The sequence below is a fragment of the Chiloscyllium plagiosum genome, chromosome 12 (assembly GCF_004010195.1).
Source record: "Chiloscyllium plagiosum isolate BGI_BamShark_2017 chromosome 12, ASM401019v2, whole genome shotgun sequence".
Classification (NCBI taxonomy): Eukaryota; Metazoa; Chordata; class Chondrichthyes; order Orectolobiformes; family Hemiscylliidae; genus Chiloscyllium; species Chiloscyllium plagiosum.
In genome coordinates, this window is record NC_057721.1 from 54,482,058 (window position 1) to 54,498,804 (window position 16,747).

The 16,747-nt window shown below is 43.7% G+C and overlaps 1 protein-coding gene across 2 annotated transcripts in view; it reads right to left on the bottom strand.

Moving 5' to 3' along the window:
* Window positions 1–16,747, bottom strand: part of LOC122555271 (NXPE family member 3-like) — a 69,325-nt gene that overhangs the window by 12,248 nt on the left and 40,330 nt on the right. For both annotated transcript variants that reach the window (XM_043701096.1, XM_043701095.1), the window contains one exon: window positions 3,610–3,819. In XM_043701096.1, the coding sequence (XP_043557031.1) occupies window positions 3,610–3,819 (210 nt within the window). The remainder of the gene's footprint in view (window positions 1–3,609; window positions 3,820–16,747) is intronic.

The following is a 16,747-nucleotide window of genomic DNA, read 5'->3' on the forward strand; positions in this document are numbered from 1 at the left end:
CTTAAGTTTCCTTGTTTTCAGTTATTCCTGTTAGTGATGACAACACTGAGTAATTTTATATTATTTTTCAAGCTGGAACTTAGATTTTGCAGTAAGCTTACTTTTTTGTGTCTCAAACATTAGAATTATTTGCAACTGTTTGTGATGTTTCCCTGAGATTCAGCACCACCTGGTGGAGTACTGATGCATTGAACTTGGAGGTTTTCCATGATCTAATGTCAGGGCTCACACAGCCACCGGATATGAAAGCAAAGGGGCTTGTAAAATTAAGTTGGTGGCCTTCCCACCACTTTCCACTCCAGCTCCAACCTGCCTCCCATATTCAATGAGAAGTTATGGTTACCATAGTCTTACAACACCACAGGGCTACTCCCTCATTACAGAGGGATGACTGGTCGTGGTTTCACCTGAGGGTCACCATGCCTTAGGCAAGGGGTAACTTTGAGACAGAGTCCTTCATGGTAAACTCAGCTCTTGCAGGAATTAAACCTACACTTTGACACCACTCTGCATTGTAACCCACTAGTCCACCTGACTGAGCTAACCAACTCCCTATTTCCCACAGTGAGATTGAACGGGACGGCATCACACAGTCTGCTCGTGTTTAGTCCTCTTGAGATCCTTAAGGGACCATGAATATGAGCCCTACTCAAGTCCACTCATCAGGTCTGTAGCTGCACCTCAGGTTCCAAGACCCTGCCCTTCTCGTTATTGGAGATGGCACTAAAACCTGTTATACTATATCTAGAGACAAAAAAAAAACTGCAGATACTGGAATCCAAAGTAGACAGGCAGGAGGCTGGAAGAACACAGCAAGCCAGGCACCCTGCGTGCTGTGTTCTTCCAGCCTCCTGCCTGGCTATATCATATTTAATGTCATATATATCAGTACATCTTTACAAGGCAAGTTAATGATATCATCACTGCATTAAAGAAGTGACTTGAAGGTATAAAGGTTTTATACCCCATCTTACCCAAGTGTTATTTGGAACATTGAAGGCTACTGAAGCAAGCTGCTCAGTTGCAATCAAATAGCTTACTGTTAGTCCAGACATTTACATGGTTCAAAAAGCATTTTTTGTGGAATTGCTAGCTGCAATTGGATTCTTCAATATCATAATATTCACACTCAGCTTCTTACATTATCAAGCGTTACTATAAATCAGATGTAATTTTGCTCCCAGCAAGGTATTCTATCATGGTTAGTAATGGTGGCCATCTGTGAAAAAGACCCCAATGGTTTTTGTGGTTATTTCAGAAATTGATTGGAGACTAACTAGACTACAGTTCTTATTGGAGGTGGCTTGAAGCGTGAAATGATATAAGCAGAATGTTCTTCCATTGCAAACAAATGGATTAAGAATATTCCAAACCATCAGGTGTTGGTGGGTGTAATAATTGCACCTAACAGCCAACTAAAATGTTTGCTGCATCTTTCAATACCATAGCCCCTGTGCTTAATTTCTTATAATACAAGCAATAACAAGTATTGTCACACCAGATAAAGAAACTCTGCTGGAGGAAACCTCATATCCTGGGTCACCATTTGTAAATAAAGAGTTTAAGATCTCAGTGGTAAATATTTGGAAATCTAATTGAAGATCAACTAGAAAGCAACCTTGAACATAAAGGATCCAGACAATAAGTCAACAGCATCAGCCTCTTGAACTTCCAACAGCCTTACAGAACTCTTTATGGACACTGACCAAACAGAAGACAGAATTAATTTCTTTCTGAATAAAGCCTTTTGAGCTCGAAGTCCTGTCTTTCTGTTTGTGAAAAAAACCAAAATGCCTCCAGTTGTTGTGTTCAAAAAGGAAGTCAAATACTCCTGACAGAATTGATGCAAAATTTTCAAAAATCAATACTGCTTATAACACAATTCACTACAGTAAGAATGTTTTTTTTGTCCAGACAAATTTATTTCTTCAAATTAGTGTGAAATGAAAAAGAAAGATTTGGAAGGTCACGTTGCGGCTGTACAAGACATTGGTTAGGCCACTGTTGGAATATTGCATGCAGTTCTGGTCTCCTTCCTATCGGAAAGATGTTGTGAAACATGCAAAGGGTTCAGAAAAGATTTACAAGAATGATACCAGGGTTGGAGGATTTGAGCTATAGGGAGAAGCTGAACAGGCTGGGGCTGTTTTCCCTGGAGCATCGGAGGCTGAGGGGTGACCTCATAGAGATTTACAAAATTATGAGGGGCATGGATAGGGTAAATAGGCAAAGTCTTTTCCCTGGGGTGGGGGAGTCCAGAACTAGAAGGCATAAGTTTAGAGTGAGAGGGGAAAGACATAAAAGAGACCTAAGGGGCAACTTTTTCACGCAGAGGGTGATACGTGTATGGAATGAGCTGCCAGAGGATGTGGTGGAGGCTGGTACAATTGCAACATTTAAGAGGTATTTGGATGGGTATATGAATAGGAAGGGTTTGGAGGGATACGGGCCGGGTCCTGGCAGGTGGGACTAGATTGGGTTGGGATACCTGGTCAGCATGGACGGATTTGACTGCAGGATCTGTTTCCATGCTATATATGACTCTGATTCTAAATGCTAGAGAGTCAGAAACCTGTAAGTACAAACTTGCAATGTTAAACTTAGAGCTGGAATTCCTGAAACAACACACCTAATGGAGACATGGCCAGTCATGTGGCGCCAGCAAGAAAAATGAAGGGAAACAGGAGTGGAAAAGTAAACAGAGAAAATAAAAAAAAGTAACAAAGAATAGCCTTACACTGAACAGCATTCAACTTCAATAAAATAAAAAGGAAAAACAATCAATCAATCACAGAGAAGTGAAAAGCAAACACCTAACATTTGCCTGAGCATCCAAAGGTACCTTTACTGAATTATGAAGATATAAACAACCATTTACACATTGAGTGATACATAATCCCAAGAGAAGTCTGAAAACAAGCAGCTTTTCAGAATTAACTGATCCAATGTTATAAATGATCTGAAAGATCCAGATAAAGATCTGGAATGTTCTTGAAAACCAGCATAAGGTAAGAACTAACATTAGGATCAATGGACTCTAACTCATATTAAAAAGAGAAGAGTCTTTGTTTTTTAAGGGCAATAGAGGCAATCCAGGAAATTATGGGCCAGTTGGGCTTTACATCTGTTGTCTAGCAATTATTGAAAAAGATTCTTAATGAGAGAACTTAGCCGCATTTGGAAAGGAATGGACTCATTAGGAATAGTCGGTATGGCTTTGTGCGGGGAATGTCTGGTTGCACAAATTCTCCCTGTGTCTGTGTGGGTATTGACTACTTTGGAGAAGTGATGAAGATGTTTGATGATGGTCGGTCTTGTCCAGAAGATTAAGTCACATGGGATCTGCAGTGAGTCAGCAGGTCATGGAAGACAGAGAATAGTTTTAACAAATTAAAAAGTCCAATTGACAAATTTCAAGTGTCATATATGCCTCTGATATATTATCGATGTTACAGACAAGATGATAGAGAGATAGACAGGTCAACAGATAGAGAGAGAGAGAGAGAGATAGGCTAACAGGTGGACAATTGCACATGAGGTGGGGCAGACAGATTTTCAAATTCGTACAAAACTAGAGAAACAAACAGACAGACATAATAATCACCTAACCTGGAATGGATTGAGTTAAATATTCAAACCACTGACGCATAGTGGAATCTCCAAACAGATAAACTTTTTTTCGACGAAGACAGTTTGTCATTTTTGCAGGAGTGTCAAAGTGGTAAATATTGCAGGTCGATGACATCCACTGGTCCTTATAATAAAAACCAGATGGTGAAACAATGGGCTGTCCCCGGACACATTTTCCAAGACCCGGAGCTGAAAATGAAGGGAAAAAGACAGGAAAATCGTGATGCACTGCACCTTCAAATATCAATATATTTTCATCCAGTTAGTCACAGATTCCATGATAACGGTGATCCCAGGAGGACCATCAGCTGTTGCTACTGGAAGTACAAAAGCAGAGAGAATACTACTCTGAGTAATATTCTGAACAAGGCTGTGTCAGTGGGTAAATACACTACTTGTTGTCACTGAACTGCCATGAGAAAGATGCCCCACTGTTAATCCTTGTTCTCTACTGAGATACTTGGCTCAGTTGGCTGATGGTGGTGCCACTATACAGGATACATTTAGAGAATGTAATCCTGTTCCATTCAATACAGCCTCCTGTATGTATGGTACTATATTAGACTGTTTAACTTTCTCCATAAAAGAAAAGAGCAAATAAAATGTGAAAGTAAAACGTCATTCCTGGTGGCTCAGTGGTTTGCACTGCTGCCCCACAGCACCAGGAACCCAGGTTTGATTCCACCCTTGGGTGACTATCTGTGTGGAGTTTGCACATTCTCCCTGTGTCTGCGTGGGTTTCCTCCCACAACCCAAAGATGTGAAGATTAAGTGAATTGGCCGTGCTAAATTGTCCATAGCGTTCAGGGATGTGTAGGTTAGGTGGATTAGTCAGGGGTAAATGTAGAGTAATAGGGTAGGGGAAGGGGTTTGGGTGGGACACTCTGAGGGTCGGTGTGGACTTGTTGGACCAAAGGGCCTGTTTCTACACCATAGGGATTCTAGTACAAATTCTTTTCACTGGCAGTAGTGAGTACACCCTGGACATTGTCCCTGTTATCCTTGCCATAGAATATACAGAATATGAATTCTTTCTGGGATATCTGTGTTGTTTGTGTGTTCAGTCCATAACCCTGGAATACACGCACTTCTGCACCAGTTTTGAGTAACCCAAATGTCTTTACAGCCATAAGTGTTTTCTGTGTTCTTGATGCATGAAAGCACATTTGCATAGGAAGAGAACACCAGTGGATTCCAAAGATTCAGTGAAGTACTTTACTGCAATTACAAGCTATTTATTTTGCAGTTTTGGCCTGTTCCTGAGCTACAGATGGATAGTTGGCAGTAACTTTGGTGACCTGCTGATGTCCCATATTCATGTTCTCCAAGTATAGATTACTTGAGGGGATTTTCATGATCAGCACTGACCGAAATGGATGGTGGGGGATCATTGGCCTCTTAGGAGAAATGTATTTTGAGGTGAATGGTAATCTTTCTAGCTAGACTAAAACATTAAAAGCATCCACATGATTTATGACCTGAAACTTAGCTTTTCCAGTTAAATGTCAATTTCATCAGGTCTCATGAAAGGCTACTCTCCATGAGGCCTAGCAAAGTTTCACGTGTTATTGTCCAATCTCAGTTCATTGTTGTTGTGGGGTTTTGCTGTAGGCTGACCCTCAGTCCCTCTGCTCAGGATATGCCTTGCATGATGCTCTGTGATTGCCTACACTCACGTGGTGTTCCCCAAGCTCATTCGGACAAGTGAGGGTGCCCACTACCATTGACATGCCCTATAGCTCCCATGATCCTCTTGCTACATTTTCTAATGACAAAGTCCATTGAGTGCATGTTTGACGTCCAGTTGGGCTTCAGCTGATTGGCAATTTTGCATGGTTACATCATTAATCCCACATTCTGAATGATCTCTCAATATCTCATTCAGGGTTAGCCTGAAACCACACACCTCTGCTACTCGAATTCACCTCGTCAAAAATCCCAATCTGGATTCCCTAGTTCTCAAACTGCCAAATAAAATCTATAGCATCCCAGAATTAGTGGTGGTTTGGGTCATAATATTCCTTAAGTAACTTGGTCAATTCTTGAAAGGTTTTAGTGTCTGGTGCCTCAGGGAAAGTTAAGCTCCTAATAAACCAAAATCGCTGTGGGTCCACAAGCAGTCAGAAGGATTACTCATTGCTTTTCATCTGCCCCAATGTCATTTTCTCAGAAAAGATATTGCATTCTTTCCACATACTGGGCCTAGTCTTCAACAGTGGGATCGAATGAGTCAAGCTTCCCAAATAAAGGCCAGAAATGATTATCCCAAATCAAGATGACTGTTGTGAGCAAATTTCCTTCAGGCACATACTGTGTTCAAAGTTTGTGCGAAGATTTGTAGCTCGGGTGCTCGTTGTTGTGGTTCTGTTCGCCGAGCTGGAAGAACGAAGGACCCGATACCCAACATGAGCAAAACTAATGTAGTGTACAAAATCCCATGCAAGGACTGCACAAAACACTATATAGGACAAACAGGAAGACAGCTAACAATCCGCATACATGAACATCAACTAGCCACGAAACGACACGACCAGCTATCCTTAGTAGCCACACATGCAGACAACAAACAACATGAATTCGACTGGGACAACACTACTATCATAGGGCAAACCAGACAGAGAACAGCCAGGGAATTCCTAAAGGCATGGCATACGTCCACAAACTCCATCAACAAACACATCGACCTGGACCCAATATACCAACCACGACAGCGGACAGCTGAAACTGACAACCAGAAGTGGCAGGGACAGACCACTAAAACACCGGAGGAAACATCAAAGAAGCGCTTCACAGGAGGCTCCCAAGCACTGATGATGTCACCTAGCCAGGGGACGAAACGTTTGCAACAAAAACTTCCAGCTCGGCGAACAGACCACAACAAAATACTGTGTTCCCTTGTCACCACTGAAATACCTGCATGGAAGCCAGGAACATGTCATCAAGCCATCCTTTATTTACATGTTCATGGTATCTATGCTGTGACTAGCCAGCTCATAGCCATTCCCGAGAATGAGGAGACTCCCTGAACTTGCTGTTTATCTCTGTCAGCTACAGCTCCCTGATTGGGGTTCTTAACCAGGAGAAAGTGAGGACTGCAGCTGCTGGAGATCAGAGCTGAAAATGTGTTGCTGGAAAAGCGCAGCAGATCAGGCAGCATCGAAGGAGCAGGAGAATCGACATTTCGGACATAAGCCCTTCTTCAGCCCTTGCCCAGGTTCTTAACCAGAGCCAATCAAGAATCGCATAGTCAATGAGATCCACCTGGCTAATCACTACAATGTGCAATTCCAATCTACTACGCTGGAATACTGACCCTCTGTCCAGTGGAAAATCCATTCGATTGTGTGTCTGACTTCTCACTTCTGTAACTGGCAGACAATGAAGCCAGCTATTCTGTTCCTTCATCCTCTACCATGGAGCAATATCGTATTTGTGAAACTGCTGCATCACATGCAAGCCCATGGGTAAACCTTGGTTGAAAAGGAATTCAGGGAATAAGGCACCATTTCTCCAGGTGGGAAGACATTAGCACTGCATCATCGATCTAAGTGGCCAAAAAAGTGTTGGTCTTGCAAAAAATCGTTCTTTTTTCTTAAAACTTGCCTAATCCCCTGGCTTATCATCACTCATTTCTACCTTGTTTTTTTTTCATTCAATTTGATGCTGTCATCAACTTTATAATCTTGGGACAAAAAGGAATTTTTCAGGATGGGAATCTTTAACCACTGGGGATCAGTGCTGGGGCCACAAATATTTCCAGTCCACCTTAATGATCTTGATGAGGGAAGTGAATGCAGTCAGTTTTACAAATGACAAACATAGGAAGGCAACTGGTGAAAATAACACCAAAGTGTTTGCAAACAGATATAGATACGTTAAGTGAGTAGACACAAATATAATGTGGCTTTACATTTTGGCAGGAAACAGAGAAGCTGAATATTATTTTACTGCAGGGATTTGGGGGTCTTCATGCACAAATCATAAAAAGCTAGCTTATAATTTCAGCCGGTGATAAGAAAGGCCTATGGAAAGTTGGCTATTATATCAAGAGGCAATGACGTATAAAAATCAAAGTATAAAAAAAGGTCTTGTACCAACTATTTAAAGCTTTCATTAGACCACACCTGGGATAGTGTAAACAGTATCTTTCCTTAAAAAAGGAAATTAAAATAGTGGCATTGGCGGCAGTCTAGAAGAGGCTCATTAGGTTAGTCTAGGCTCTGGGGAAGAAATTGAGATGGTTGGGCCTTTTTTCATTGGAGTTGAGAAGAGTAAGAAATGACGTTATTGAAACATACTTTGTAGATTTAGATTCTTTGGAGGTTTCACCAGAGCAGATGCAGAGAGTTTGTTTACCTTGTGGAAGTAGCCAGGGTTAGGGACTGCACATTTAAGACAGAGGTGATAACAGAGTGAATCTGTCAAATTATTGCCCAAAAAGGAGTCATTAATTATTGTAAAGGCTGTGACAAAGAGAATTTTAATTGGTCAGGGAATCAAGGGTTATTCGGGCAAGGCAGGAAAGTGGAGGTTAGGATTATCGGATCAGTCGTGATCTCATTGAATAAAAGAGCAGACTCAATGAGCAGAATGGCCTACTTCTGCTCCTACACCTTACAGTCTTACAGCAGGTTTAAACTTCTGATTGTAAGTTATATTCTGCTGAGATTACTGTGTGATTGGCCAGAGACACAGACCTGGGATGTTTGCCCTATACTTACCCTACACAGACTTTTTAAGAGCTTTTCACAGCTGGTGTAAAACTTGCTGAAGTGTATAACTCTTATAAATCCATTGGTGTGTCATGCCAATAGCTGCAGCAATGCTTATCACCCTCTCCCTCACTCGACAGTGGTCAGCACCCCTTCCCAAGCCAGAGATGGTGTTAATTGCTCTGGCCCTTCTGAACAATGACAGTGTTACAAAGGAACATGGGAACACAAGTAGGCCATTTAATCCTTTGTGCCCTTTCTACTCTTCAAAGAGGTCATAGCTGTTCTGTGGCCTAATATGACCCACATAACTTTGGCACATATCTCTTAATCAACATGGACATCTACTACAAACTGACCGACTCCCACAGCTACCTGGACTACACCTCCTCCCACCCTGCCCCCTGTAAAAACGCCATCCCATTCTCCCAATTCCTTCGTCTCTGCTGCATCTGCTCCCAGGAGGACCAGTTCCAAAAACGTACAACCCAGATGGCCTCCTTCTTCAAGGACCGCAATTTCCCCCCCGACGTGGTCTACGATGCCCTCCACCACTTCTCTTCCACTTCCCGCTCCTCCGCCCTTGAGCCCCGCCCCTCCAACCGCCACCAGGACAGAACCCCACTGGCCCCCACCTACCACCCCACCAATCTCCATGTACAGCCCATCATCCGCCGTCACTTCCGCCACCTCCAAACAGACCCAGCACCAAGGATATATTTCCCTCCCCTCCCCTATCAGCTTTCCGTAGAGACCACTCCCTCCGCGACTCCCTTGTCAGATCCACACCCCCCACCGACCCAACCACCACTCCCGGCACCTTCCCTTGCAACCGCAGGAGGTGCAACACTTGCGCCCACACCTCCCCCCTCACTCCTCTCCAAGGCCCCAAAGGAAACTTCCATATCCGCCACAGATTCACCTGCACCTCCACCCACATCATCTACTGCATCCGCTGCAGCCGGTGTGGCCTCCTCTATATTGGGGAGACAGGCCGCCTACTTGCGGAGCGATTCAGGGAGCACCTCTGGGCCACCCGGACGAACCAACCCCCACCCCAGTCTGACCTATCACCCTCACCTTGACCTCTTTCCACCTATCACATTTCCGACATCCCTCCCCCAAGTCCCTCCTCCCTACCTTTTATCTTAGCCTGCTGGACAAACTTTCCTCATTCCTGAAGAAGGGCTTATGCCCGAAACGTCGATTCTCCTGTTCCCTGGATGCTGCCTGACCTGCTGCGCTCTTCCAGCAACACATCTTCAGCACATATCTCTTAATACTTATGCATAACAAAACTTTATCTCAGTTTTAAAATTAACTTCTGATCCTGCATTGATTGATGTTTATGGAAGAGCGTTCCAAACAGCTACCACCATTTTTGCTTCCATACATCTCTCCTGAATGGTCTGCCCTAATTCTCACACTACGTCTCTTTCTTCTGGAATTCCCAGCCAGTGTACATAGGTTGGCTTCATCTGTCCTGTTGTTTATCTTAATATCTTGAAGACTGCAATCAGACCACCACTTAATCTTCTAAATTGTAGAGGAAAAATGCCTAATTTATGTACTTTTTCCTCATAACTTAAGTACAGGTATCATAAGAACATAAGCACATCAGAAATATGAGTAAGCCAGCTCGCCCATTGACCCTATTCTGCCATTCAACAAGATCATGGTCGATTTGTTTTTCCATGGACTCTGCTCCACTTGCCCATCCACTTACCATAACCCTTAATCCCTTTACTGATCAAAACGGTAGCACAGTGGTTAGCACTGCTGCCTCACAGCACCAGAGACCCGGGTTCAATTCCCGCCTCAGGCAACTGACTGTGTGGAGTTTGCACATTCTCCTCGTGTCTGTGTGGGTTTGCTCCGGTTTCCTTCCACAGTCCAAAAATGTGCAGGTTAGGTGAATTGGCCATGCTAAATTGCCCATAGTGTTAGGTGCAGAGGTAAATGTGGGGGAATGGGTTTGGGTGGGTGTGCTTTGGCTGGTCGGTGTGGACTTTTTAGGGCAAAGGACCTGTTTCCACACTGTAAGTAATCTAAAAAAAAAACTGTCTTTGCCTTAAAAACAGTCAATAAGGTAGCCTCAACTGCTTTACTGGGCAAGGAATTCCATGAATTCACAGCACTTTAGGAGAAGAAGTTCCACCTCAACTCAGTCCCAAATCTGTTTCCCTTTATTTTCAAGCTATGCCCCCTAGTTCTTGTTTAGCCCACAGTGGAAACAACCTCCCTGCTTCCACCTTATCTATTCCCTTCAAAATTTTGTGTTCCTTTCAGATGCCCCTCATTCTAAATTCCAATGAGTTTAGTCTCAGTTGACTCAATCTCTCCTCATAAGCCAACTCTCTCAACTCCAGAATCAACCCAGTGAACCTCCTGTGTACCCTCTCAAGTGCCAATGCATCCTTCTCAAGTAAGGAGACCAAAACTGTACACAGTACTCCAGGTGTGGTCTCACCAGCACCCTTTACAGCTGCAGCATAACCTCCTTATTTTTAAACTCCATCCCTCGAGCAATGAAGGACAATATTCCATTTGGCTCTTCCCTGCTGCACCTGCAAACCTACTTTTCATGATTCATGCACAAGGACACCTGGGTCCCTCTGCACAGCAGCCTGCTGCAATTTTTCACCATTTTAATAACAGTCCATTTTGTTGTTCTTCCACCAAAATGAATGACCTCACATTTAGCAACATAGTACTTCATTCTGCAGACCCTATCCACTCATTTAACGTGTCTGTATCCCTTTGCATACTTTGTGTCCTCTGTTCACTTTGCACTACCACTTATCTTAGGTGAACTTTGTCCACTTGGCCCCTGTTCCATATCATCAATGTAAATTGTAAACAACTGTGATTCCAACACTGGTCCCTGAAGCACACCACTAGCCATTGATTTCCAACCAGAAAAAAAACATTTATCCCCACTCTTAGCTTTCCGTTAGTTAACAAATCCTGTATCCATGCTAATACACTCTTGTACACCTACATTAAGCTGAAACAGGTTGATGAGAAAAGGTGAGCTATGGAAGAAGAAGAGAGATCAATCAACTACATTTAAAATAAAGAATCAAGATGGGAAGCTGGGAGGGCTCTGGGTATTAATTCATAGGTAAAATCAAATCATCCGCCACCTCCAAAAAGACCCCACCACCAGGGATATATTTCCCTCCCCACCCCTTTCCACCTTCCGCAAAGACCGTTCCCTCCGTGACTACCTGGTCAAGTCCACACCCCCCTACAACCCACCCTGCCATCCTGGCACCTTTCCCTGCCACCGCAGGAACTGTAAAACCTGTGCCCACACCTCCTCCCTCCCCTCTATCCAAAGCCCTAAAGGAGCCTTCCACATCCATCAAAGTTTTACCTGCACATCCACTAATGTCATTTATTGTATCCATTGCTCCCGTTGCGGTCTCCTCTACATTGGGGAGACTGGACGCCTCCTAGCAGAGCGCTTTAGGGAACATCTTCGGGACACCCACAACAATCAACCACACTGCCCTGTGGCCCAACATTTCAACATTTCCTCCCCACTCTGCCGAGGACATGGAGGTCCTGGGCCTCCTTCACCGCTGCTCCCTCACCACCGGACGCCTGGAGGAAGAACGCCTCATCTTCCGCCTTGGAACACTTCAACCCCAGGGCATCAATGTGGACTTCAACAGTTTCCTCATTTCCCCTTTCCCCACCTCACCCTAGTTCCAAACTTCCAGCTCAGCACTGTCCCCATGACTTGTCCTATCTGCCTATCTTCTTTTCCACCCATCCACTCCACCCTCCTCCCTGACCTATCACCATCATCCCCTCCCCCACTCACCTATTGTATTCTATGCTACTTTCTCCCCACCCCCACCCTCCTCTAGCTTATCTCTCCACCCTTCAGGCTCTCTACTTTTATTCCTGATGAAGGGCTTTTGCCTGAAATGTCGATTTTCCTACTCCTCTGATGCTGCCTGTACTGCTGTGCTCTTCCAGCACCACTAAACCAGTATTAATTCATAGACCTGTTTTGATGACTTCTGTTTGGCTTTGGGGACTGTTATAGTGTCATAGAGATGTACAACATGAAACAGAACCTTTGGCCCAACTCATCCATGCTGACCAGATACCTTGAGTTAATCTATTCCAATTGGGTGGCACAGTGGTTAGCACTGCTACCTCGCTGTGCCAGAGACCCGGGTTCAATTCCCGCCTCGGGCGACTGTCTGTGTGGAGTTTGCACATTCTACCTGTGTCTGCGTGGGTTTCCTCCGGGTGCTCAGGTTTCCTCCCACAGTCCAAAAATGTGCAGGTTAGGTGAATTGGCCATAGTCTTAGGTAAACGTAGGGGAATGGGTCTGGGTGGGTTGCGCTTCGGTGGGTTGGTGTGGACATGTTGGGCCGAAGGGCCTGTTTCCACACTGTAAGTAATCTAATCCTATACCTGTACCATCCTCTGCGTGAAAAGGTTGCCCCTTAGGTCTCTTTTATATCTTTCTCCTCTCACCTTAAACCTATGCCCTCTAGTTCTGGACTCCCTGACTCCAGGGAAAAGACTTTGTCTATTTGTCCTATCATGTCCCTCAATTTTGTAAACCTCAAAAAGGTCACCCCTCAGCCTCTGTCGCACCAGGGAAATCAGTCCCAGCCTCTCTCTATAGCTCAAATCTTCCAACCCTGGCAGCATCCTTGTAAATCTTTTCTGAACCCTTTCAAGTTTTACGACATTCTTCCGATAGGAAGGTGACCAGAATTGCACACAATATTCCAACCGTGGCCTAACCAATGTCCTGTACAGCCGCAGCATGACCTCTCAACTCCTGTACTCAATACCCTGACCAATAAAGGAAAACATACCAAACAGCTTCTTCACTATCCTATCTACCTGCAACTCCACTTTCAAGGAGCAATGAACCTGCACTCCAAGGTCTCTTTGTTCAGCAACACTCCCTAGGACCTTACCATTAAGTGTATAAGTCCTGCTAAGATTTGCTTTCCCAAACTGCAGTCCCTCGCATTTATCTGAATTAAACTCCATCTGCCGCTTCTCAGTCCATTGGCCCATCTGGTCAAGATCCTGTTGTAATCTGAGGTAACCCTCTTCGCTGTCCACTACTCCTCCATTTTTGGTATAATCTGCAAACTTACTAACTGTACCTCTTATGCTCGCATCCAAATCATTTATGTAAATGACAAAAAGTAGAGATCCCAGCACCAATCGTTGTGGCACTCCACTGGTCATAGGCCTCCAGTCTGAAAAACAACCCTCCACCACCACCCTCTGTCTTCTATCTTTCAGCCAGTTCTGTATCCAAATGGCTAGTTCTCCCTGTATTCCATGAGATCTAACCTTGGTAATTAGTCTCCCAAGGGGAATCTTGTTGAACACCTTACTGAAGTCCATATAGATCACATCTACTGCTCTGCCCTCATCAATTTTCTTTGTTACTTCTTCAAAAAACTCAATCAAGTTTGTGAGACATGATTTCCCGCGTAGAAAGCCATGTTGACTATCCCGAATCACTCCTTGCCTTTCTAAATACATGTACATCCTGCCCCTCAGGATTCCCTCCAACAACTTGCCCACCACCGAGGTCAGGCTCACCAGTCTATAGTTCCCTGGCTTGTCTTTACCACCCTTCTTAAACAGTGACACCACGTTTGCCAACCTTCAGTCTCCCGGCACCTCACCTGTGACTATCGATGATACAAATATCTCAGCAATAGTTCCAGTAATCACTTCCCTATCTTCCCACAGAGTTCTCGGGTACACCTGATCAGATCCTAGGGATTTATCTACCTTTAACCATTTCAAGATATCCAGCATTTCCTCATCTGTAATCTGGATATTTTGCAAGATGTCACCATCTATTTCCCTACAGTCTATATCTTCCATATCCTTTTCCACAGTAAATACTGATGCAAAATATTCATTTAGTATCCCCCCCATTTTCTGTGGCTCCACACAAAGGCCATCTTGCTGATCTTTGAGGGGCCCTATTCTCTCCCTAGTTACCCTTTTGTCCTTCATATATTTGTAAAGGTTAAGATGGACTTGTATGCACTTTGGATTCTCCTTAATTCTATTTGCCAAAGCTATCTCATGTCCCCGTTTTGCCCTCCTGAATTCCCTCTTAAGTATCCTCCTACTTTCTTTATACTCTTCTAAGGATTCACTTGATCTATCCTGTCTATACCTGACATATGCTTCCTTCTTTTTCTTAACCAAACCCTCAATTTCTTTAGTCATCCAGCATTCCCTATACCTACCAGCCTTCCCTTTCATCCTGACAGGAATATACTTTCTCTGGATTCTTGTTGTCTCATTTCTGAAGGCTTCCCATTTTCCAGCCATCCCTTTACCTGCAAACATCTGCCTCCAATCAGCTTTCGAGAGTTCTTGCCTAATACAGTCAAAATTGGCCTTTCCTAAATTTAGAACTTCAACTTTTAGATCTGGTCTATCCTTTTCCATCACTATTTTAAAACGAATAGAATTATGGTCGCTGGCCCCAAAGTGCTCCCCCACTGACATCCCAGTCACCTGCCCTGCCTTATTTCCCAAGAGTAGTTTTGCACCTTCTCTAGTGGGTACATCCACATACTGAATCAGAAAATTGTCTTGTATGCACTTAAGAAATTCCTCTCCATCTTAACCTTTAACATTATGGCAGTCCCAGTCAATGTTTGGAAAGCTAAAATCCCTTACCATAACTACCCTATTATTCTTACAGATAACTGAGATCTCCTTACAAGTTTGTTTCTCAATTTCGTTCTGACTATTAAGGGGTCTATAATACAATCCCAATAAGGTGATCATCCCTTTCTTATTTCTCAGTTCCACTCAAATAACTTCTCTGGATGTATTTCCCGGAATATCCTCCCTCAGCACAGTTGTAATTCTATCCCTTATCAAAAATGCCATTCCCCCTCCTCTCTTGCCTCGCTTTCTATCCTTCCTGTAGCATTTGTATCCTGGAACATGAAGCTGCCAGCCCTGCCCATCCCTGAGCCATGTTTCTGTAATTGCTATGATATCCCAGTCCCATGTTCCTAACCATGCCCTGAGTTCATCTGCCTTCCCTGTTAGGCCCCTTGCATTGAAATAAATTCAGTTTAATTTATTAGTCCTACCTTGTCCCTGCTGCCCTGACTGTTTGACTCACTTCTGTTCTCTGCTGTACCCGTCTCAGATAGATCTCTTTCCTCACTATCTCCCTGGGCCCCGCGCCCCCCACCTTACTAGTTTAAATCCTCCCAAGCAGTTTGAGCAAATTTCCCTGCCAGTATATTAGTTCCCTTCTAATTTAGGAGCAATCCATTCTTCTTGTACAGGTCACTTCTACCCCAAAAGAGATTCCAATGATCCAAAAATGTGAATCCTTCTCCCACACACCAGCTCCTCAGCCATGCATTCATCTGCTCTATCCTCTTATTCCTATCCTCACTAGCTAACTTACTAACTATACCTCCTATATTCACATCCAAATCATTTATGTAAAATGTACAAAAAGCAGTAGATCCAGTTATCAATTCTTGTGGCACACCATTGATCACATTCCAAAAAGAAACCCTCCACCATCACCCTCTGTCTCCTTGTCATGATGTTCTGACTTTAAGAAGTTATTTAATCCTGTTTCTTTTTGTGGAGAGGTTGGAAGACAGAGGCATCTAGCAGTTTACCAGAGCCACTAGAATAAACAATGTGGGAGGCCTTGGGTTTTTTTCAAACAGGCTGAAGGGGTATGGCCAACTCACACAGATCAGGATTTCTGGATTGCTTTGTTTAGGTTTAAGCAGAAGCTATTGGGGTCTCAAAAGAGTTGGGAGTTTCAGTGAATATCTCTTGGCTGCTACTCTCTCTGAATTTTTTCGATGTTTTTTTCCTCCTGGATGGGAGAACTGCAAGTGAAAACCTGTGTTTTTTTTTTTGCCATTGGATGTGTTTATGGGGTGTTACTATTCTGGAAAAGGTAATTAGGCTACCTTTGTAAAATGTTTTGAGGGGGACCTGGTCTGGTCCATAACACTCCTACCTTCGAACCAATTTTGTATCAAAATGTGTAGCTCTCCCTGTATTCCACGTGATTTTACTTTGCAAACCAGATTACCGTGCAGAACCTTGTCAAACACTTTACTGAAGGCCAAATAGACAAGGTCCACCACTCTGGCTTCATCATTCTTTTTTGTCACTTCTTCAAAAAAAAATGGAATCAAGTTAGTGAGACACAATTTCCCACAGACAAAGCCATATTGACTATCCTAAATCAGTCCTTGCCTTTCCAAATACATGTAAATCCTGCTGGTCAGAATCCCCTCCAACAATCTACCCACCACTGACATCAGGCTCATCAGCCTACAGTTCTAGTTTTTCTTTACCACCTTTCTTAAATAATGGCACCACATTAGCC